Source organism: Phocoena phocoena, chromosome 1, assembly GCF_963924675.1.
Source record: "Phocoena phocoena chromosome 1, mPhoPho1.1, whole genome shotgun sequence".
NCBI classification, from domain to species: Eukaryota; Metazoa; Chordata; class Mammalia; order Artiodactyla; family Phocoenidae; genus Phocoena; species Phocoena phocoena.
The window spans coordinates 172,136,782-172,160,467 of record NC_089219.1 but is presented as its reverse complement, the minus strand read 5'-3'; the positions used below and the strand labels follow the sequence as shown (position 1 = coordinate 172,160,467).

General features: G+C 36.1%; 1 protein-coding gene across 1 annotated transcript in view; it reads right to left on the bottom strand.

The window, feature by feature from the left end:
* USH2A (usherin) overlaps positions 1-23,686 on the bottom strand; it is a 791,707-nt gene that overhangs the window by 732,925 nt on the left and 35,096 nt on the right. Inside the window, exon 3 of the mRNA XM_065876328.1 lies at positions 5,114-5,246. Within this exon, the coding sequence (XP_065732400.1) occupies positions 5,114-5,246 (133 nt within the window). The remainder of the gene's footprint in view (positions 1-5,113; positions 5,247-23,686) is intronic.

Sequence of the window (23,686 nt, the reverse complement as noted above, 5' to 3'; positions counted from 1 at the left end):
GCTTCTAAATATATTGGTTCCTTAAAATATTACTTCTTCACGTAAGTTTAGCTTGATCTAAAAGAATATACAAATTAAAATAATAGAGTCATGTTTCTTTGGATCTCTCAACAATTCTATGGAAAGTAATTGTTATCTCTGCTTCACAAGAAGAAAATAGATGTTCAAAGAGGTTAATAATAGTTGTCACTTATTAACATTTACAATATGACAAGCAGTACATACTACACATACACAGTCTCATATAATTCTTATAATTTTCCCATGAATCATTTATTAAAACATTATTTAATAGATTAGAAACCTAAGACTTAAAAGGGATACATATTTTGACCAAAAATACACAACTAAATTGAATTCAACCCTAAATTTATCTGACCCCAGAGCCTGGAAATTTAACCACAGTGTTTTAGAATGTTTTTTGAAAATTAAAAATATAAACTTTTTTCTTTAAACTAGATAACTCAGGTCATGGGGGGAAATTAAAATTTTACATTGTTTCAAAATTATTAATAACAGCACCCATAAATATCTATGTGACAACTCCAAAGCCATGACTACTTATTCCTTTATTGCAAACATCTGAAAAGATTTGAGTGCCTACTATGTATATATGATAGGACTGTATAACTATAAGAATTAAAATTTAGCAAGGTCATTGGACTTAAGGTCAATATAAAAATTGATGGCATTTTATATAACAGAAAGAAAATTAGAGAATAAAGTTCCAAAACAATTGAAGTAAAATTACATGAATAAAAGGACCAACAGATACACAGGACTAAGTCTTACAAATATGAATGAGATGCTATACAGAAAACTAAAAACATTGCTGGGAGAAAGTAAGGAGTATATGATGTTCATGGATTGGAAGACTTGATATTCTATAGCTGTCTATTCTCCCAAAATTGAGTTAAGGATTTAAATTCCCTCAAAATTTTATGAAAAATGAAAATCTCCTTCTAGAATTCATATAATAGCCAAGACAATCTTGAAAGAAAAAAAAAGTTGGAGAAATTAAATATTTCTAAATATTAAGACTTTTATGAAGCTACAATAATGAAAACTAAATGCTTTAATGATAAGTATGGGCAAACATGCCATTGAAACAAAACAGTGAGCTCAGGAACAAACCCATCTTCACATAACAGATACATAATTTGTGAAAAAGTTACCACTGCAAAGTAGTAGAGAAGTGATGAAAATGATTAAGTGTAAGGGAACATCTTTATGGTCTTCATGGTGTTCTCCTACACTTTATTCTTTCAGGATTTGCAAAGATATTCTAAACAGGACATGAAAAGTATTAAGTTTGAAAGAAAAGTTAGTAAACTGGACTTCACTAAAATTAAGAATATCTGTTGATCAAAGGAAAATGATAGTATACGCCATAACCCAGAAGGTGATATTTGAAGTCCAGGTATCTGTCAAAGAACTCATATTCAAAATACTGAAGAGCTCCTGTAAGCAATAAAAAGACAAACTATCCAACTAAAAATAGGCAAAAACGTAAATAGGTATTTCACAAAAGAGCATAGCCATGACCAAGAAGCACGTGAAAATGTTCTCAACATCCAAAATCATCAAGAAATGTACCATACAGCCACCAGAATGGCAAACAACAATAACATATGACAATACTCAGTGTTGGTAGGACATGGATCGCCGAAATTCTCAAATATCTTTGGGTAGAATACCCACTTTGAAAAAGTAAAGAAGTATTTCCTAAAGCTTAAAGAAATAGCAACACACAATATAGATAAATCTTACAGGCATAGTGCTTAGAAAAGGAATTAGACACAAAAGAGTACCTACTGCATGATTTAATTTACATGAGAATTCAAGGATAGGCAACACTAATCTATGCCAATAGAGGTCCTTACTAACACTATTCTTGTTTCCCTTTAGAGTCGGTATTCACTAGGAGTCTTTAATACAAGAAATGTTCGATGATCTCATTCTGGATGAGAATTACATAGGATTAAAATTTTATAAAGCTGTACCCCCTTAATATTTATGCATTATGTTACATGCATGTTTTGCCTTTATTAACAACTTACAATATTTTTAAATTTCTATAACGCAAAGTTATCAGACTATCTAAAAACTAACGAAACCGTGTGTAACATAATATTCTTAGCATTAATGAGCTTTTACAAGTAAGAAATTCCAGACTATATAGACACACAACATGTATGAGGAATTAACAAATGAAATGCAAATTATCAAGACATATGTGGAAAGCCAGTGAACCTCACTAATGGCCAAATAATTCTAAGGCAGTGTACAAAAACATTTTTCAATGAGAGGAATGACAAAAGTGAAAAAAAAAACAAGGATAATTTGTAAGGTCAGTTACTGTTTAAGGAGGCAGATACTTACCTGTATTTTTAAGTGAGGTTGTAAATTTTCACAACCTTTCTGGAGATTATCTGTTGTTAAGCTTTAGGGTAATCAATCTCAGATGTATTAAAATTTTTAAATGACCATATATTTAAACCTATTTAACTTCTATTGATTCATGTTAGGGAAATAATTATAATACTAATCATAGTATTACATATCAATATGAGTTCGTATATACAAGGTACAGTATTCATTCATTCCACAAATATGAAGCAACTACTAGGTACCAGATGCTGGAAAAACAGTAGTGCTTTTTATGACATAGCCTCATTTGATCCTCACAATGGGACTGTAATATCATCATCATCAAGATTTTAAATTGGACGTAACTACAGTTTAGAGCCATTAAAAAGTTATTCCAGGTCACGGGGCTAGTAAGTAGAGAGACGGGATTTGAAATCAGGGAAATTGACGCCAAAGTAAAAGGTCTTAGGGAACTGCACAGGCAATTGTTCAAACACATATATATGTATATGCGTATAGGCATGAGAGCTATAGACACACATATAATATATGGATATATATATATTTAGTGTTTTCTATCAAATAACTGCTAATAATATTGAAATAGTAGAAATAACCTAAATGCTCATCAATACAATCTTGTTTAAAAAGTTTTGGTTACAGCTATACAATTGTGCACAATGCAGCCATTTTAAATGAGAAGGCATACTGATATGTTCCTCATAACATTTGGAGCGGAAGTATTTATTTTTAGAGGGCTCAGAGAAAGCATATGTATGACAATTTCATTTTTGGAAAATTATTATATTTATAACCATATCTCTAGCTATATGTACAAAAATGATGGAAGGGTATAACAAAGTTAACTATATCTATCGATGAAGGTCAAAAAAGGAAAATGCTTCCTATTTTATAGAGTTCTGTGTTGTATGGATTTTCTTATAATGAGCATTTTTTAATAATATAATTCACATTCCCATTTTAAAGTGTAGACAATTTTATCGACCACTGTGATAGTTATTTCAAGAGAAGTCTAAATACAACTTCTGCTCTTTTCAGGATGTGATGCATATTATCTTCTTAACCTACATGGCCCATTTTTAGGGTGGGAAGATATGAACACCATTAATCCAGTTTATTCCATGTTGACTATTATTTTCCAGTTTCTGTCTAATACTCTAAGTCCTACTTTAACAATAGCCATACAATAAAATACAAACCTGAAAAAAAAGAGAAAGAAAATATAGTTTAAGAAGAAATACAGGTGGCCAGGAGGCACACGAAAAGATGCTCAACATTGCTAATTATTAGAGAAAAGCAAATCAAAACTACAATGAGGTCCCACCTCACAATGGTCAGAATGACCACCATTAAAAAGTCTACAGATAACAAATGCTGGAGAGAGTGTGGAGAAAAGGAAACCCTCCTACACTGCTGGTGGGAATGGAAGTTGGTGCAGCCACTGTGGAAAACAGTATGGAGGTTCCTCAGAAAACTAAAAATAGAATTACCATATGATCCAACAATCCCACCCCTGGGCATATATCCAGACAAGATTATAATTCAAAAAGATACATCCACCCTTATGTTCATAGCAGCACTATTCACAATAGCCAAGACATGGAAATAGCCTAGATGTCCATCAATAGATGAATGGATAAAGATGTGGTACATATAAACAATGGAATACTACTCAGCCATAAAAAAGAACAAAATAATGCCATTTGCAGCAACATGGATGCAACTAGAGATTATCAAACTAAGTGAAGTCAGAAAGAGAAAGACAAATACCATATATCACTTGTATGTGGAATCTAAAATATGACACAAATGAACCTATCTATGAAATGGAAGCAAAACCACGGACATAGAGAATAGACTGGTGGTTGCCAAGGGGGAGGGGAGTGGGAGAGGGTAGGAGTGGGAGTTTGGGACTAGCAGATGCAAACTGGTATATATAGAATGGATAAACAACAAGGTCCTACTGTAGAGCACAGGGAACTATATTCAATATCCTGTGATAAACCATAATGGAAAAGAATATATAAAAAAGTATGTATATATATGTGTAACTGAGTCACTTTGCTATACAGTAGAAATTAACACAACATTGTAATTCAACTTTACTTCAATAAAAAATAAATTTAAAAAATATATAGTTTATTACATAGTATTCTTACTTTAAAAATAAACGATAGAGACATTCTAATTTTAAAGATTCCCTGATATAGTGGGTTGAATAATGGCCTCCAAAAGATAAGACTACCTGCAACCTGCAACTGTGAGTTTATTTGGAAAAAGGGTCTTTGCTGATGTAATTAAGGATCTTGAGACAAGACAATACTGGGTTAGAGTGGGTCCTAAATCTGGTCACAAGTGTCCTGAAAAGAGAAGGGGAAAAGGCCAGGTGAAGATGGAAGCAAAGATTGAAGTTATACAGCTACAAGTTAAGAAACACTAAGTATCGCCAGAAGCCACCAGAAAGAGAGAGGCATGGAATGAATTCTCCCCTCAGAACCTGCAGAAGAAACCAATGCTGAATCCTTGATTTCAGACTTCTACCCTCCAGAACCACCAGAGGACGAAATCTGCTTAATTAAGCTGCCACCCAGCTTAATTAAGCTGTTACAGCAGCGCTAGGAAACAATGACACCTGGGTATTTTAAAATATTATTTTTGACACAATTTTTAAGAAACAGTGTAATTGGATAAAATAAATAATTTTCTGAAGTCGGACTCTTACCATTTAAGCTCTGTCCTATTTGCATAGTACCAGAGGCAAAATCTGTAATTGAACCACTTAGAGTTCTTGCATCAAAAGCTGTATTATCCTCTTCCAAACCATTGACGAAGAAACTGATTTTTGTCTGATGTACCTGTAAGAAATTATCACCGTTATTATTTTGATTGCATAACCTTTTATTTTATAATAACTACACTTCAGCAGGTTTTCTCAAGTTAATTTCCTACTTCTCCACTTCCCTCAGCTGGAAAGACTGGAATTTTATTTTAGTGGCTCAATAATATGTCTTGTGTTTGTATATCTAGATATAAACCTATATGTTATAGTTTTGTGCTGGGGTCATGTCTACCAGGGTATTCACGGGTATGCATAACTGTTTGTCCCACATATTTAACAACATACTGTTTGTCCCATATATTTAACAACTCTGACTGTCATGCCTTTATAAGTGTTTTTGGAGACATGTTGTTTCTTTAGCTACTAGTTAGATTTGTTACAGTCGTATTTGGAAACAAACAAATGAACACAAAGGGCAAAAATATTCAAAACCAGATATACCAAAAATGCATTACATATGGATATAATTCAATTTAGGTTGCTAGTACAAAAAGCTCCTTGTAAACATTTACTTTCTTAGGTGATGGTATCTAGTCGGTAATTTTCATCTATACTTCTCTAATACAGAATAACGTAAAAAACTGCCAATCGTGTTCTAGGCTAATTCATCAGGCAACCTAACAATGCTCTACATCAGGGGTAAACAAACTTTTTCAGTAAACAGCCAGAGGAAAAATATTTTTTATTTGTTTGCCAAGTGATTTGGTTTTGTGGTCCAAACGGTCCAGGTCACAACTGCTCAACTCTGCTGTAATAGGAAAGCAGCCAGAGATAACATGTATGTGAATGGGCACGGATGTGTTCCAGCAAAACTTTTATAAAAACAGGTAACCAGCCAGATTTGTCCCGTGAGTGTAGTCTGACCACCCCTGGATTACACCGTAAAAAGTTATGAAATTTTTGTCTGTGTTGATCCCTGAACAGTCAATTCAATCAAACTTTTATGCAGATTACTTCACTGAAATTTAATGCCTTGTAGTTGAAGGTCAGATGCTAACATTTTCATTTAAAAATATCAAATCATAGCATTCAAAATGAAATTTTATTAAAATAGCCTTACAAAAATTGACAAAAATAACCAGCCTCTGATATATTTAAATCATACGAGTGAACTCCTTTCAAACTGCTTCTCAAAACAAAAAAAAAAGCATACACACACACACACACACACCTAGAAATTAGCATCATAATTTATTGAAAAACTTATTCAATATGGCTTTTATCCACTCTACCCAACCTGCTTTCATTTAAAACCTGCTTTCATGTTCTTTCCTAAACTCACTGACCCTGTGTTGCATTTTACTTAATTATAAAACGAAGCTTTAACATAAAGACCTAAAATCACACACTAGCTCCTCACAGACCTGGATATACACTGTCACTGTGGGGTTTTTTTGCATCCCATTTTTTACAACCTGTTACTGTCATTTGGTGTTTGACTGTTATCATTATAAAAGATACAGGCTTTTCTACTTTGTTATTTGTAGCATTATCTCACGTTTTACAACATCTTTGCGCAACATGCAGGCACATGAAATATAACTCGTGAGAAGTTCTCGATGGTATTAATGCATAAAAAAGAATGTGGCTCCATCTCTACTGTCTTTACCCGGCCAAAAGCTGATGAACAGCCAATTTTCCTTTATCACATTAGCACAGCCATGAGGGAAACACATTTGTTCTAGTCAGCTACACTAAAGATACTATTACCAATCTAACATATACATGTTTTATATCAGCAGTATTCTCAGAGCATGAGAGAGCCAACAATATATTAACACTAGCATGACAGTTTATTTAAGAAAAGAAAATTGTCTCTGTAGAGGGACAGAAGTTAGAAATGTATGGCTAAAGCTCGGTGCCACTGGTCTAATAAAGGTAATAATTCTTTGGCTTTCTTTACAGCAGGTAACATCCTGTGACACTTCTGTCATATCATTCAAATAAAAATGTTGTCTTTTACAAGTTTAAGTGCACCTTTATTTTGAGTCAGATAGAAAGCATGCTTTTGATTTTCTGTATTCACTGTATTATATCTGTAGTCAAGAGTTCAGGGCCTTTCTTTCTTTTTTCTTTTCTTTTTATCAACTCATCACATATTTGCTTAGTAGAAGGATTCAGTGTCACTGCAGTGAATTCCGGAAGAATGTTTTCACTTTGCTGGTCCTTAAAACATGATTAATGATGATCCCGAGTCACTGTCGCCTGTTTGTGACACCCCCTGCAACCACCTTTTTATAAATAAGATTAAATCCTCTTTGGTGTTCTGTACCGTGTTTTATATTCCAGGATCCTCTACGCTACTTTGCAGTTCAGGTTTGGGGCCCCGTCACACTGCAACTGTAACCGTGATGGTGGTTCTTTGCAGTAGCTCACCGTGATAATCCCCTTGCCAGTTATTTAGGGGAATAGGAATATACACGACAGAATTTCTCACCTGTGAAAAGAAAGCCTTCTCCTACAGTGCCCTTCCCACCTCTCTTTTTCTCCACCTCTCTGAGGATTAGAGGAGTTTGTACGTGTTTATTGGTGTGGCTTGAAGGAATGAATTGGCAAAACCAATAGCAGCTGTAGAAAAAGCCTTAAACGCCTTCATAAGACGTCCAAAAACATTTTGGAAAGAAGATACAGGGGAGCAAGTCATTCTCCAGCCTTCATTCTCTCAGGGTTTCAAATGTTATTTTAGCCATTGTTTGGGGGAGCCAAATTTGGTGTCCCTGGGATAGGCTGTACTCGTTCCTTTGAGCACAAGAGTGTAGTAGACTTAAAAAGGTAGAATTCCTAACCATTCTCATGCCTGATTAGAGAGGAGCATAATTCAGAATTCCAGAAGGTCACACAATTGCTGAGAAGCTACCAAGGGAAAACATACACCCAAGTTCACCTTGTAACTGTCAACAATCGCTTGTTCCACTGAAACGCCAAATGTCTGTTGCTATGCTACTCCTGTAGGCCACCACCACCAGGAACAACAACAAAGAAAAAGGAAAACAAAAAACTGCTGATTCAGGTTGGGAAACAAAAAGGCAGAGTACCTATGCTGACTTCCTCATTGGAGAAATAGTTCTATAGTTTTCCTGTTGCCAATATCCTCCTAATTTAAATTTAATTCAATACGGCATTAACCCAGCGCCCACAGCGGCACTATGAGTTACACCAAGAAAATAAAATCACTGTACTTTTTCTCAAGGAGCTTGTATGTATGAAACAACAGGGTAATTTTAGCGTACTAAATAGTGTCTGAGTCACTACAAATGATGACGGTTGTTTTTTACTTAGGTACTGAATCTTCGTGCAGTTAATGCGGTGTTGTCTTTTTTTTACGGAGTTGCTTTGAGAAGTTACACCTTCATCCATGAATGTGTGGTGTATAAACTACTTTTGGACCTTCTCCGTGGGACTTGTCTTCCTAGAACCAACTTATAAGCCTCCCAAGAATATCAGTTTCATTAATGTGATGGGTCTCATTTTAAAACAAAATCATTTTAAGCCTTTTGAAAAACACCTTTTTCATAGATTTAACACAAAGTGACCTGGCAACAGATCGTGAATTCAGATTCACTCTCAGATGATGATGGATGATACAAATACAAAAAACATTCTGAATGCTAAGGATTTCAAACAAAAAAGAAAACCACTGTGATATGAATCTGAAGGGAAAACTTTATGGAGGAGAAAGTGTTTTGGACTTTCTGAAATAGAAATTGCCCTGAAATAGAATTTCTATTTCTAGGATAAAGAAGGATTTGCATAAAAGATTCAACTATTCCATCTATAATTTTTAAGCATAAGGAAGGCAATTTATTCTGAAAACTTCATAAGGTTATTTTAAAATATCACATGTATGTTTCATCCCCTACCTGAAAGCATGTGGAATGCCACTCTGCTTACCGTCCCAAACCAAAGGTCTTCCGAGGTTTTCCCTCACTCATTCCATCCACTTTAATTTCTAACTGGTCACCAGTAGCCAACCTCACCTAACTGGTGAGGTTTCTTTACTGTCTGATGATCCCACAATGCTTAATTCCATCTCCATGTTTTATTCAAGCTATTTCCATATGGGAATAACCTTGCTACTGCTTTTCATTTACCTAAATTTTTAATATTTTTCAAAACATATATCTCAAGTCCTGTATCCTACAACGATCCTTTGTTGAATACTTCAGCATTATAAAAGTGCTCTCATTTATTGAAAAACTAGCATGTCAAGCATTGTTCTAAATTATATATATATTCATTTTTTTATCCTTACAACAGCCCAAGGCAGGTTTGGCATTATCTGCAAGTAATGAAATGGAATCACAGAGAATTTTTTTTAAAAAAAGGTTACACTCTTCAAAGTCACATAGAAGAACAACTGGTTTCAGAGATTGCACCCAGAGAGCATTTAGAAATAACCACCATCTAGTGTATCAGACCCACCCATTGAGTTTCTTGACTTTAACTCAACACAGCGATGATTCAGGCTTTGTATCAACACCTCCCATAATAAGAAGAGTAACAACTCCAAGGAGCTATATAATCACTTGCCATTTGCCAGGCAGTGCGCTGAGTGCTTTACTTATAGTATCTCACTGGGCTCTCAGATTGCCCCTCTACCGTGTTACTATCCCCAAAATGAGGGCACTGAGGTTTACCTACTCCAGTATTCTGCTTCTGCAGACTTTGGGAACCCTTTCTTCTTTGAACAGCTTTTACTATTATAAATGATTGAACTGAAAGATATCTCCTTATAACTTCAATTTGTAGGCCCCAGCTCTAATTATTGAGACCACGTGCAAAAAATCCAATCCCTTTTCCACACGAGAGTCCACACATATCATTTTTCTCCTAAGTCTTCTTCCAGATAAACGTGTTTAGTTTCTGTGGTGTTCTAAATATGACATGGTTCTGGGTCTCTCTCTTCTTAAAATGTGGCTCCAGAAATACTACAATCTCTACATGTGGTCTCCCGCCAAACTGAAATAAGATTATCACCTTAATATAATCCAAAACTGCATGCTAGATTTCATGACATCATACAACTAAAACTGACAAATTAAGTTGAGCTGACTAGTCACTAAGACACTAAGTCTTTTTTTTTTTTTTTTAACTTACATCACTGTTAAAGCATATCTACTCCATCCTATACATAGGCAGTTAGTTTTTTGGACCAAAGGACAGGAATTTATATTTATCCACATTATATTTCATCTTGTTAGATTCAGCCCATTGCTCCAGGCTGTAAAAATCTTTTTGGATGCTATGTCTGTCACTCAATGTATTTAACATCCTCCAAGATTTGTGTCATTTGCAAATTTGATGAGCATGCCCTACATGCTGGGCAGAAGCTCAATAAATACTAATTGATTGACTGACTGATAGATACTCCAAAAACAAAACCACCAACACAATCTGCACTCTTCTGCAACTGTAAGCAATAAGAAAAGGCACCATTTTCTAACAGATAAAATACATCGTACAGGGATTCTTCACCTTTGTAAAGTGACCTTATTTACTAACATGTTTTTTTATGGAATCATATAATTATGAATAAATACGCCAGTCTATTAAATATTTTCTATGCTATGTTTATACAAACAACATGAAAAAAAGAGTTAGGTAACTGTTCATGGAAGGTTGGTTTGGTAGAAATTAACCACATGAGTTGCCCACAAGTACTTGCAATGTGCCTGCGTTCCCACTACTGGTCTGATTTACTGATAACATCTTACATCTCATTCTCTTTGTATGAAAGATGGCTACAGGGAAATGACTTCAGACACAGCAATATTCCTCAAGATTTTCTTGCTTGTTTTTGTTTCTTTTTTTCACTTCCCATGAGCTCATACATTTCATTTCAACACTCCTCTCCCTGGCCCCTTCTCCCTTCCTCCCTGCCCCGTTCATCCCCCCACCCCCTCCCCACCAGACCCCTGTCGCCTACATACAGACTTTTGTTTTTTCCTCTCTGAGTAACTCAGACAAGCCAGGCCCTGGAAGTGATCCATGCCTAAGTGTACTACATTTTCACCCTAAGTATGATGCTTTGGATTTACTACTCACCCTTGATATCCATTAAAGTTCTCTCTCCATATACTGCAACCTCCTAAGAACAAGCCTCCAACTTAATTAATCTCTAGAAATTTAACATAGGAATCTAAGTAGTTTTCTTTGTCCTATCTTGAGTAGATGTAAAACCCTCATGGCCACTTCTTCCGAAACTATTAAATCACTCTCTTCACTTCAAAAAAAAGCTATTAATTTACACAGACACACACATACACACACACACACACACACACACACACACACACATATATATAAAATAGAGAAATCTGCCAATGGTTTGATTTACTATTGATTTCCTAGGGAATGGGAATAGAGCCAGCCCATTTTCTGTAGATACTGTCTAGGAACATTTCATGCACAATTTCACATTTGGTACAGAGATGATCACAATGTTCTACGCTCTTAATTATCTCAATGCACCATTAGTTCTTTTTTCTATGTAATCCATATGGAACAGATGACTTTGAAAAGATTATTAGAATTAGTTTTAAAATACTTAGTAACCTTTTCAGCATTTTATATCCCCAAATCTGGAAGTTGTTTATTTGTTATGCCTACAAATTCCCCTACTTAAAAAGTCAACTTCTTATTTTGTCTTCCATGTTTAGGAAGAAAACTGTTCATCACACCCTTCATTTAAAACCATAGTTTTTTTGAAAATGTTTCAGTTGTTTGAATATTCAATGAGTACATTATAATATGCTAAGTGTTATGCTACATATAAAGCATATATAAAACACAGACCTTTTCTTCAAGGAGTTTGTATTCTGTAATGGAAACTGGCATATAAAAATATTTTCAATGCCAGGTGGGAAAATGTAATAAAATAAACATGAATAAAGTGCTTAGGGACAAAGATGAGAAAGAGAAAAATAATCTTAGAAGTCTTCTCCTCCAAATACTTCCCCATTTCTCTTTTTCCCACTGTAGTGGAATTCCTATGAGCTGCCTATACTTGCTTTGCCCAGTTTATCTTTTCCTATTTCCTAGTCTCAATTAGTAGTTTCTGGTTTTTATTACTTACAAAAAAACAAACAAAAAAAACCCCCTCAATATTACAGGAAAGTAGCAGGAACAGTACAAGAAGTTTTTTCTGAAACATTTGAGATTAAGTTGCTGACTGATTTACCCATTATCCCCAAATACAGTAATGCATTTGGTACCAAAAAGAATAAAAGATATTCTCCCAAATAATCATAATACAACCATCAAAATCAGGAAATTAACACTGACACATCCTTATCACCTTATCCTCAGACACCATTCAAGTTTTGCCAATAGTTCCCAAAATGTCCTTTGTAGATTACAAACCCAGTCCAGGGTCACACGTTGAATTTAGTTGTCACAACTCTCAGGTCTCCTTTGATCTAGAACAGTTCTTCACTCTTTCCTTGACTATCACGATCTTAACACTGTTGAAGACTACAGTCTAGCTATTTTGTAGACCGCCTCTCAATCTGAATTTGTCTGTTTCCTCCTGAGTAGATCCAGGTGACTCAGAGATCATCTTATTACATCTTACGTGTTACATAATTTCTAGTTGTTCCATTACTGATGATGTTAACTTTAATCTTTTGGATTAAGTTGGTATCTGCCAGGCTTCTTTATGTAAAAAAACAAAATTTCTCTTTGCAATTAATAAGCCTTCTGTGAGCAGACACTTTGGGCAGATATCCTGTTCTTTATTAAGCTTTCATTGCCTGAATTTACTTAACTGTATCTGTATGGACTCATGAATCCTTATGTTATTCAGTGGAATATAGTAAATGTGCTCAATATGTATTTCAGTGCTCAAGCTGTTCCATGTTTAGACAATGAGTGACCCATACTTCCCTGGCCTGGCCCTGAAATCAACCATTTCTCCAAGGAATTCTCGTTCCTTAAGTGACAAGTGGTTTTAGGAACAAAGAATCAGTGCTGTATACTCATCCTATTACTCCCACGCCCTCCCACTCCCTCTTAGTGGACAGAGGTAGAGAATACGAAGATAGAAAGATAGATTAGAGCGATACAGACACCTACACATTGACTTATATAGTATTTCTATGTCTATCTATGTGTGTGCATATATATATATATATATATATATATATATGCACACACATACATACATGAAATGGGATTACACTGATAAGTTCAATTCTGATCCAATACTCTAAGGTTCATTCTAATTTCTCTTTTCATATTTGCAACTCCCTTCTCTGAAAGGGAGAAACCTGGCTCCCATTATCTTCAATAAACATACTTATTTGATTCTCTTATACATAACCAAAATCCAGTTGCCATGACCAGACACACAACCCCAGAGACCTCTTCATCACACTTAGGTCCTGACACCTGTGCCAGGCTACTCTCTCCATGAAAGCATTCCTCCAGCCACTCAAGCTCGAACACATCAACATTTTGATGCCACCTGCATCACCACAACTCCCCTATCACGGTCACCAATGAGTTCCATGAAGCTAAAAGCAAACAGTAAATTCCTAGTTTCCAACTTACTTGAACCATCAGTGGCACTGACAGAGCTGATCATTCCCCCCTCCTTGAAATACCTCTGTCATTTGACTGCCTGTACATCAGACTCTCATAATATTCCCCTTTCCCCTCAGGCTGCTTCTCTCAGTCTCCTTCAATGGATCCTCTTGGACCTGTAAATGTTGAAGTGCCCCAGGATTCAGTCTTTCGATCTCTTCTCCTTTCTGCTTATAAGTAAGTACTCCCTTGATAACATCACCTTGCCTCAATTCTTTAAATACCATCGTTAGGTTGATGACTCCCAAATGATTATCTCTAACTCAGACTTCTTCTAATCTAGACCCTATACCCATCTTTCTATTCAACAACTCTTCTTGGAAGAGTATTAGATCATTACCCATCTTTCTATTCAACAACTCTTCTTGGAAGAGTATTAGATCATTCAAGAACATCTCTGCCCCAAACCTGATTCTTCCACAGCCTTCCCCACCTTGGAACATTGCAATTCCCTTCCTCCAGTTGCTCAGCCCAAAATCCTTAGGGTCCTCCCCAACTTCTCTCTTTCCTTCATGCCTCTCACCCATTCCATCAGCAAATCCAGAGGCCCTCCTTTCAAAATATAACCAGAATCCACTCACTGCTCACCACCTCTCTCACTACAACACCAGCCCAAGCCCTCTCTTCCCTAGATTTTTGCAATGGCCTCCTAACTGGCCTCCCAGATTCATTCTGTGTTCCGCTTCAGTATATTCTCAAGACAGAGGCCCAAGGATTCTTGACAAAACAAAAGCCGATTATGTCACTCTTTTGCAAAAGACTGTAAATGGTTTTTTTTTTTCAATTGAAGTATGGTTGATTTACAATGTTGTGTTAGTTTCTGGTGTACAGCAAAGTGATTCAGTTAGACATATATTATATATATATATATTCTTTTTCATATTTTTCCCATTATGGTTTATTACAGGATATTGAATATGGTTCCCTGTGCTACACAGTAGGACCTTGTTCTATATTTTATATATATAGTAGCTTCTATCCACTAATCCCAAACTCCAAATTTATCCCTCCCTCACCCCCTTTCCCCTTTGGTAACCATAAATTTGTTTTCTATGTCTATGAGTCTGTTTCTGTTTTGTAAATAAGTTCATTTGTATATTTTAGATTCCATGTATAAGTGATATCATATGGTATTTGTCTTTCTGACTTCCTTCACCTAGTATGGTAATCTCCAGGTCCATCCATGTTGCTGCAAATGGCATTATTTCATTCTTTTTTATGCCTGAGTAGTATTCCATTGTGTATATATGCCACATCTTCTTTATCCATTCACCTGTCAATGGACATTTAGGTTGCTTCCATGTCTTGGCTATTGTAAATAGTACTGCTATGAACACTGGGGTGCGTGTGTCTTCAAAATTAGAGTTTTCTTGGGATATGTGCCCAAAAGTGGGATCACTGGATCATATGACAACTCTGTTTTTAGTTTAAGGAACCTCCATACTGCTTTCCATAGTGGCTGCACCAATTTACATTCCCACCAACAGTGTAGGACAGTTCCTTTTTCTCCACACCCTCTCCAGCATTTATTATTTGTAAATTTTTTGATGGCGGCCATTCTGACCAGCGTGAAGTAGTACCACACTGTAGTTTTGATTTGCATTTCTCTAATAATTAGCAATGTTGAGCATCTTTTCATGTGCCTCTTGACCATCTGTATGTCTTCTTTAGAGAAATGTCTATTTAGGTCTTCTGCCCATTTTTCAGTTGGGCTGGGTTTTTTTTGTTATTGAGTTATATGAGCTGTTTATATATTTTGGAAATTAAGCCCTTGTCAGTTGCGTTATTTGCAATGATTTTCTCCCAGTCTGTAAGTTGTATTTTCATTTTGTTTATGGTTTCCTTTGCTGTACAAAAGAATGTAAGTTTGATTAGGTCCCATTTGTTTATTTTTGCTTTTATTTCTATTGCCTTGGGAGACTGACCTAAGAAAACATATTGGTACAATTTATGGCAGAGAATGTTTTGCCTACGTTCTCTTCTAGGAGTTTTATGGTGTCGTGTCTTATATTTAAGTCTTTAAGCCATTTTGTGTTTACTTTTGTGTATGGTGTGAAGGTGTGGTCTAACTTCACTGATTTACCACATGTAAACCAATGGGTTTTTACACTGAGTGAAAGTTCTACAGATTTCTACCTAATCTGTCTCCTTGCTACCTCTGGCTTATCTTTTATTAGTATGCCCCTGTGCTCTCTGATCTAGCTACACTGTCCTCCACAAACATTCCAGGCACCTATTTTCCTCAAAGCCTTTGCATTTTCTATTTCTTCTCCTTGACGTTGCTTCTACAGACACCTGCTGGCTTATTCCCTGATCTCCTTCAGATGTTTCCTTAACTGTCATTTTAGCAAAACCCCTCCTAATACCCTATCTAAAATTGTAGCCCGATCCATGCTAACCCCCTTCCCTATCAGACTATTCTCTTTACCCACATCAAACATACTGCATATTTTATTTATTTTTCTGTTTTATTTAGTCTCCTTTTCCTGCCTAAAATCTAAACTCCATAATAAGAGGTTTGGCTTTGTTTCCTTTACCATTTTGTTCACTATTCTCCCCTCATTCCCCAGAATGGTAACTAGCAAATATTAGGAACTTATTAAATCTTCATTGAATGAATGAAGCTTCATCTAAACTAAGGATTGAAGGATTAACTAAACTAACTTGAAAGATGAATAGAAATTAGCAAAAGGCAGATGTGGTAGAAGATAGGGAATAAGTGAGTTGCGGGAAGGACTACAGAAAACGCAAGAAATAAGAAAATGGAAAGAGGCTTATAAGTTATCCCAAGCCTTCCATGTATACTGATCAATCCTTTTTTAAAATTATTTTCTTTTCAATGTGTTGGATTTAAAGTCATCTTTCTCACTTTTTCCCGAAATCTTTTCCAGATTTTTAAACCTCTTTAAATTATAAAGTTGCATATAACTAGGTCAAATCGTCCAACAAAAATGTTGGACGCTGGATTCCTGTTTATACTTTCAGGGAGTAAGACAAAGATGTGAACTCACTCCTGACCCAAAGTCCGAGGGTCAGCAATCCAGCCCTCAATATGTAGATGAATATATAGGCAATCATTTCTGTGTACAATCCAAAAACTCAACTCCATGCCAATATTCAACTGATTATCTTAAAGATCCTAAGCAGTAATTTGTAAGTTGAAATGGAGTCCTGCCGTATAAAGAAAACAGAGGTAAAATGCCTGCTTCCTCTCTGCAGGAGTTACTCCTACTAAAATTATCAACAAAGGTGGAATATTCCATTAAATAATTAATGGATTATTAATTTTACATTCCTAAAAGAAATGCATGCTTTTCTACAAGTACCTGTCGTCCTGCCATTGTGTGTCCTTTTAATTTTTTTTGTTTTCGTTTTATTTTCCAGCTGTAGGAGTACTGAGCAAAATTTATTGAAAATGTGTCTCATAAACTAAACGAAGAAGAGCCATCTTAGGCCAAAGGAAAAATGTGAATCTCTTTCACCTCCTTTAGAGAACTAGATCATGAAATCTGATGTGAATTGCTTTATCTTTGAAGACGCTCTAGAATTGAGAACAAGGTCTTCATGGTGACCCTTGTTTAAAGGGGGTGCTCTCTGCCCTAAACCTGGTGAGACAGTAATTGTCTAAGCAGTTTTTTCTTCAATCAGTAATGGAGAAGCACACACATTTAATTCGGTTTAGACAGAAAAATGACAGCAGCAAATAGGCATTCTTTTAAGGTAAGGATTATATCAGCCCTAAAAACAGAAGTAGCTATTTACGGGTCAAATGTAGAACATTCAGCAAAATTTCCTTTCTTTTACCCCTTCACAATGAAAAAACACTAAGATTGTGTCATCAATTTGGGCAAAATAAACGAACACTTGTATTATCATCTGAAGAACTTCGTATTAGCAATTGGATCACCAGATTCAAGTGGTGCTCTTGAAAATAATATTCAACTTGTCTTTTTATAATTCACATTTATACAGTCCAATTCTTACATATTTCTTTCCAAACCATTTTCCCCCAGGTAAGCAGCAGCTGTCAAAAAAAAAAAAACCCTCTAAATTTGGTGGTGTATTTGGAATAGAGTTCATCTCTTTCTGCAAAGCCTGGATTAACCTTCTCCAAAGGCTGACAGGCCCCAGGATCGTGAGACCCAGGACAAATATAACCGGTGGGAGAAATATTTGCGTGTTGATTTAACTTGTTAAAGAGAATAACAATGAGTTTACCTCTGCTTCCAATATATTTTTAGAAAGAGCAAATCAAGAATGAAGGTGACTATTAAAGGGTAAAACAATTGAAAGGTTGGGGGAGAATTGCTAAGTTTACAATAGATAATATAAAAATCAGCATAATATCCATTGTCTCCCACGCCATACTGACTGCTGAGGATACTTCAGTAGTGTTTTGTTATCTCCTAATACTTGTAAACAATGGACGTTTGTAAATGACTGTAACTTTCCATTAAGTATACTTAGGTAGTAGTTTACCTCTACCTTCCACAAATTCACCTTTGAATTATAATGTTTAAATACTCAATTTAGGTTGAGATTTTAGGACTTCTGAGACTTTTTTTCTAATACAGGTCGTCAGGATGAAGGCATGCAGGGTTAGCTGAGTCCTTATTGCCATTCAGATCTCACTTATATATTGCCACCTCAGAGAGTCCTTTAATGCACAAGCCAGCCTAAATAATCACTTAATAACTTTCTATCATGTTATCATATTTTAATTAACTTTTCTCTCAATATATTTATGATTCAGTTTTTCTTTCCTTTCTGCACCCATCCCCCATCCATGCATACACACGCGCACACACGCGCACTCACAAAATAACATCAGCTCTAATCAGGTCATCGCATTAGTCCCAGCACCAGCACAAAACCCTTCAAACTCGAAAGCATTTCTTTCCGCAACTTTAACATAACTGTTTCTACTCTCTGCGATTTCTCCCCATGCATTCTTTCTGTTTCCATCTCTGAAACTCCTCTTAGGGGGAGGTTGGATCTCCCTGTGGACATGTTTCTGTTCAGTCTAGATCAGATCCAAAAACTACAGGGCAAGAGCAGGTAAGCAGCACAACTCATTTTCTCGCTGCAAGGATCCCCTTTCACCCGGGTTGCATCAGCCTGCCTTCTTCTGGCCTAGAGCCCACACTCTACGCTCCAAACTGAGGTCAACCGTCTCCACTGCCTGATGCCATCTGATGGGGAAAAGTGGGAGAAGCTGATCCAGACGGTCACTCCAGGTGCTGTCTGCCAAGTCCTGTCCCCAGCAGTCGTCCCCACGTATCCTCCTGCCCACAGAGTCTGTCAGCTCCAGGCTTACGACACCCACGACTCAGTTCTCTCATCCGCCACGACTTTTCTCTCCTATGTGTATTTTGGGCTGTGGTTTCTTCTGCCAACCCGATTTCATCTGCTTTCTACTTTCCTAGATTCCTACAACACGTGTGCTAATCATTGCGTTCTTTTCCCTACCTCCCAATAGCAGCATTGGTGATCAGCTGCTACTGTATCTGGGCGCGTTTAAATGGTCAATTTCTTTCCCTAGCCAAAAAAAAAACGGCAAAGACCTAAAAAAACTCGCTGGAAGAAAATAAACATGGGGAGCTGCCTAAGTACCTTATCCTTAATGCACTTGAGAGTGCATTACACTTCTCAAAATTTCACTTCACCATTAGGCTTTCACGCTCCTCGGAATCAGCGTCTAAGTCATTTATACCATGAGACCAGCTAGATGACAGCAAGTTGTCAACAGATTGCTCAAGGATTTCTCTGAGGAGCCAGAGACTTACAAGGGGGAGAAAGTGTCACTCCATCTGGATCCAACCATTACACCAATTGACCTGAAAGCTAGAAAGGTTCTGTTTCTCTAAGGAGATAAAACAATTGAAAAGCTTGAGTATCCAATCAAACAAATTACATTTACCCCCCCAAGGGGCTATGCCACTTGCGCTCCAACCAGAGTTTAGAAGGACTGTCTATTTTAATGGACGAGCTTAGCAGAGGCTACTGCAAAGGAGCAAAACCAAAATGAATAAAACTGAAATATAATGGCACTGAGGAACCACATGGGTCTAAAAGCTCAATCTTACTTGAAATAACATTTTATATGAATTTGAATTCAAGCCGTGTCATTTAAAACTACATATTTATGGAATTAAGCGAGGAATTCCAATTTTACTTAAGGCTGTCGTTGATGAGCCACAAGAGGAATTAGTCTGTTCATGAAATCTGCAGAAGACACTAAATTGATAGGTATTACGGAAGTCGCTAAGAAACAACCTAGAAGAAAATGCAAGAGGTTAGATATTGGGCAGGAATGGAGTAAGAAATTCATTCTATTTAAAGGGAAGATCATTCAGAACACACAGTTTAAATAACATCTCTTTCCAAGTAGCTGAAAATGTTTGATTGTCATTCTCACTACCTCATATTTACTAGGGAGCAACACTGTTTCTGATACCAGACAGAATACAGAGACAGAACCGTGAAAAATCAGAAAGATCAAAAATGCCAAACGCAAAAGAAAAAAGAGTTCTAGGGAATGCAAGAGAAAGCCAATGTTTGTGTATTTATTTTCCTTGATATGAAAAGTGAAGAAAATGTGTATTATTTTTAAGGAAATGCCAGTTATCTTCTGGGCTTTAACAGAATTCTGAAAAGGCTGAATGTGAGTACATTTGTGAAGAGCAAACGGTATTGTAGAATTCAGCGTGAGACAAAACGTGAGGGAAAAAAAAGAGAATCACTAATTTAAAGCATAGTATGATTTTTTTTTTAACTTATTGGAGCAAAGAGAGCAGTGAGCTATACAATCACCATCAATGGAAGAGACTACAAAGTGATCAACAATCATGGGAGAGAGAATTCTGTTCAGGATAAAGAATGAGAGGATTTATGTAGAAATCAGCAAAGTTGTAAGTGTTCCCTCATCATTTAAAAAATATATTGAGCTTTTCAGTCTATCATATATCACTTTTTTCTCAATGTCATCATTCTTTACCAAACTCACTCAATTCCATTTGTTTACATATTTATTTATATTAAACATCCACCATGCAGCAGGCATTTTTCTATGTTCTTGACACACATAAATGAAGAAAGTATTTGCCTTCAATAAATTCAAAATCTACTTAATGCAAAATCTACCTATAAATGTCTAATGAAATCTACCTATAAAGAAAATGTTGTATGACCAATAGGAAAAAAATGCTATAGGAGCACAGAGGAGAAAAGGGGAAAGGGATTTAGCGTGCTTTTTACAAAGGAATTTGCATTTGTGCTGGTCATTAAAATGTGTACAAAAGAACTAGGGGTTAAGAGGGAGAGGAAGAAAGGTACAAGGCAGAAGGAACCATGAATGAAGGCACGCAGGAAGAACTTGAATGAAGATCATTAAGCATAGTTTTCAGAGACTCAGAAAACATTGCAGTTAAAGCTCAAGATACTTAGAAGGACAAGAGGCTACATGGACAGTCTAGCACATTGTAAAGGGTCTTGAAAGAGTTGCTCAGAGGAGAATTCATTCTCTAAAGTGTAAGTAAGGGTGAGCATAGAGTTGATTTAAACAAAGGAGGCATGTAATCACATTTGTATTTTGGAAAGAAAACAGTTTTCACTCTGAAGGTTGTTTTGGAGACGGAAGTCACTGAAAACACTAGGGGTAAGGGGTGGAGAGGATGGGGTAGGGAGTAGAAAATAAGCTGCAATACACAACCCAAATGTTCAGGAAGCCTCCTGTTTCTAACTCCTACCTGCAAACCAAGTTGTGAAGAACTTTGTTCAAAACTTTGGGGTCATCTTTACTGCTCCTCTAAACTTCCCAATTACTAATGAAATTTTCAGTTTCCTATTTATTTGCCTCATAAACCTGCTTTTGCCTTTAGTTTTCTCCTGCTGCATATTCAATCCATCAGTACCTCTCATCTGTGTTATCATAGGAGCTTCCAAACTGACTGCCTTATTTTCCAAGTCTCTTTATTACAACATTGGATGATGCCATCATTCACTCATCGCTCCATTCACTCATTCATAAAAATATTTATTGAGAATTGACCACAATCAGACATGATGCCAGGCCCTGAAGGGAACATCAGTAAATATGGTACAGTCTTTGATCTAAAGTTCCTTGGTCTGGTTGGGGATACAAATGTAGAGCATTGAGTTAATTGTGATGATTTCACAGAAGGATTAAGCACATCTCATTCAGGGTTTGAGATGAGAAAATGTTTCCTGAATAATCTGATGCCAAATGGTTAAGGACAAGTAGGGTTAAGCTGAATAAATAGTAGGGGGGAGAGGAGTCCTGGCAAAGTCAGGAACGTGTGTGGTTATACAAATGCAACAAAGACTGATTCACGGCAAGACCCGAGAGTTCAGCATCACTGGAAGGAAAGGTACACATGGAGGATTTACAGGACATGAGGATGTGCAGCTGTAGGAGCTAAGTCATTGAGCATCTTTGCTCCATACTCAGGCATCTTAAAACTTAGAAGAAGAACACTTGAATTTTGAAAGATCACTGACAGCACTGTGACAATATAAATCTAGGAATTAGAGATTTCATAGTCACGAGTATAGAAATAGTTCTAGAGCGAATCATGGTTGTGAATGAGGACTCCAAGGAGGAGTGTGTGAGATGAAAAGTGAATACAGTTAAGCAATTGGCCATGAAAATACCAAAATAAAGAGCCTGAGTGGAAGAAGAAGAGCTCTTATAAAAGAGGCTTGAGGTGATCGGAATCCGCTGATGAATGAATGGACATTAGAGCATATACACGTTCTTATTTAACTTGGATATAAAAGGAAGAAACTAGAAACGTTAGTTTTGAAAAAACAAATAATTAGGATATAAACACAAAGACATACCAGAAACCAGCATTTAGTGATTAGAAAAGTTTTCTGAACATTCAGCTAAGAACAGCTTACTGCATTCCAAAAAAAAACAAATAAAGATTCATTAACACCATGATATATGCTACTTGTCCCGGGACTTTAAGGATAAAGAAGGAAACCTATAAAAATCCCCACCCCCAACACACACAGGACACACACACAGTGAAAAATAATTCTCAAGGTCGTCTCAGATTTCTCTTCGGAAACACGATGCGTTGTATTAAAGGCTCAGAAATGAAAGAGAAGATGAAGAGAAGTTCATCCTCATCCAAGTCACTGTTCATGAAAACAGGCCTTAAAAAGATATGCCCAACTCTACAAGGATTCAGAAGGTACATCACCAGCCATGTTCCCTTTGGAAAACAAATACTCTCACCAAAGAGAAGGCTTAATTCAAATTAAGAAATTAGATAAGTAAGTTACAAAAGGACGGTCAATGAGTATTGAATCCATTTAAACATATTACTTTTAAATAACAGTTGTGAACTGTTATGATAATGCTTGAAATAAAAGTAACAACATTTCAATATAATGATTTTGTTATAATATATTGGGATAAGAATGCTTATTTATACTAACAAAAACTAGACTGTGGGAAGAGAAAAAAGAATCGTGAAAGCAAAGGTATGATAGCTCCCTTACTTTCCTATGGGAGTTGATACATAGTTTGATGTCTGAAAATCATGACTTGAGAAATACAGGCTTAAATTATTTTTACATATGGATTTTTAAAATAATCACTAGCATAAATGAAACCAAATTTAATTCCTTCCAAATTACCAGAGGGAAACAATTACTAATACATTAAGATTTCTTAGTACTCAACAAAAAAGCAAACCCCTTTATTTAAAAAAATAAAGCAAGAAAGCAATGTACAGGTATTACTCAGAAGAAAAAAATATATATTCGGCTGGTCAATAAGCCCTAGAGAAGGTAAGACGTGCACAAGTTAGGGTAAGAAATGCAAAATGAAACAAGAATGCG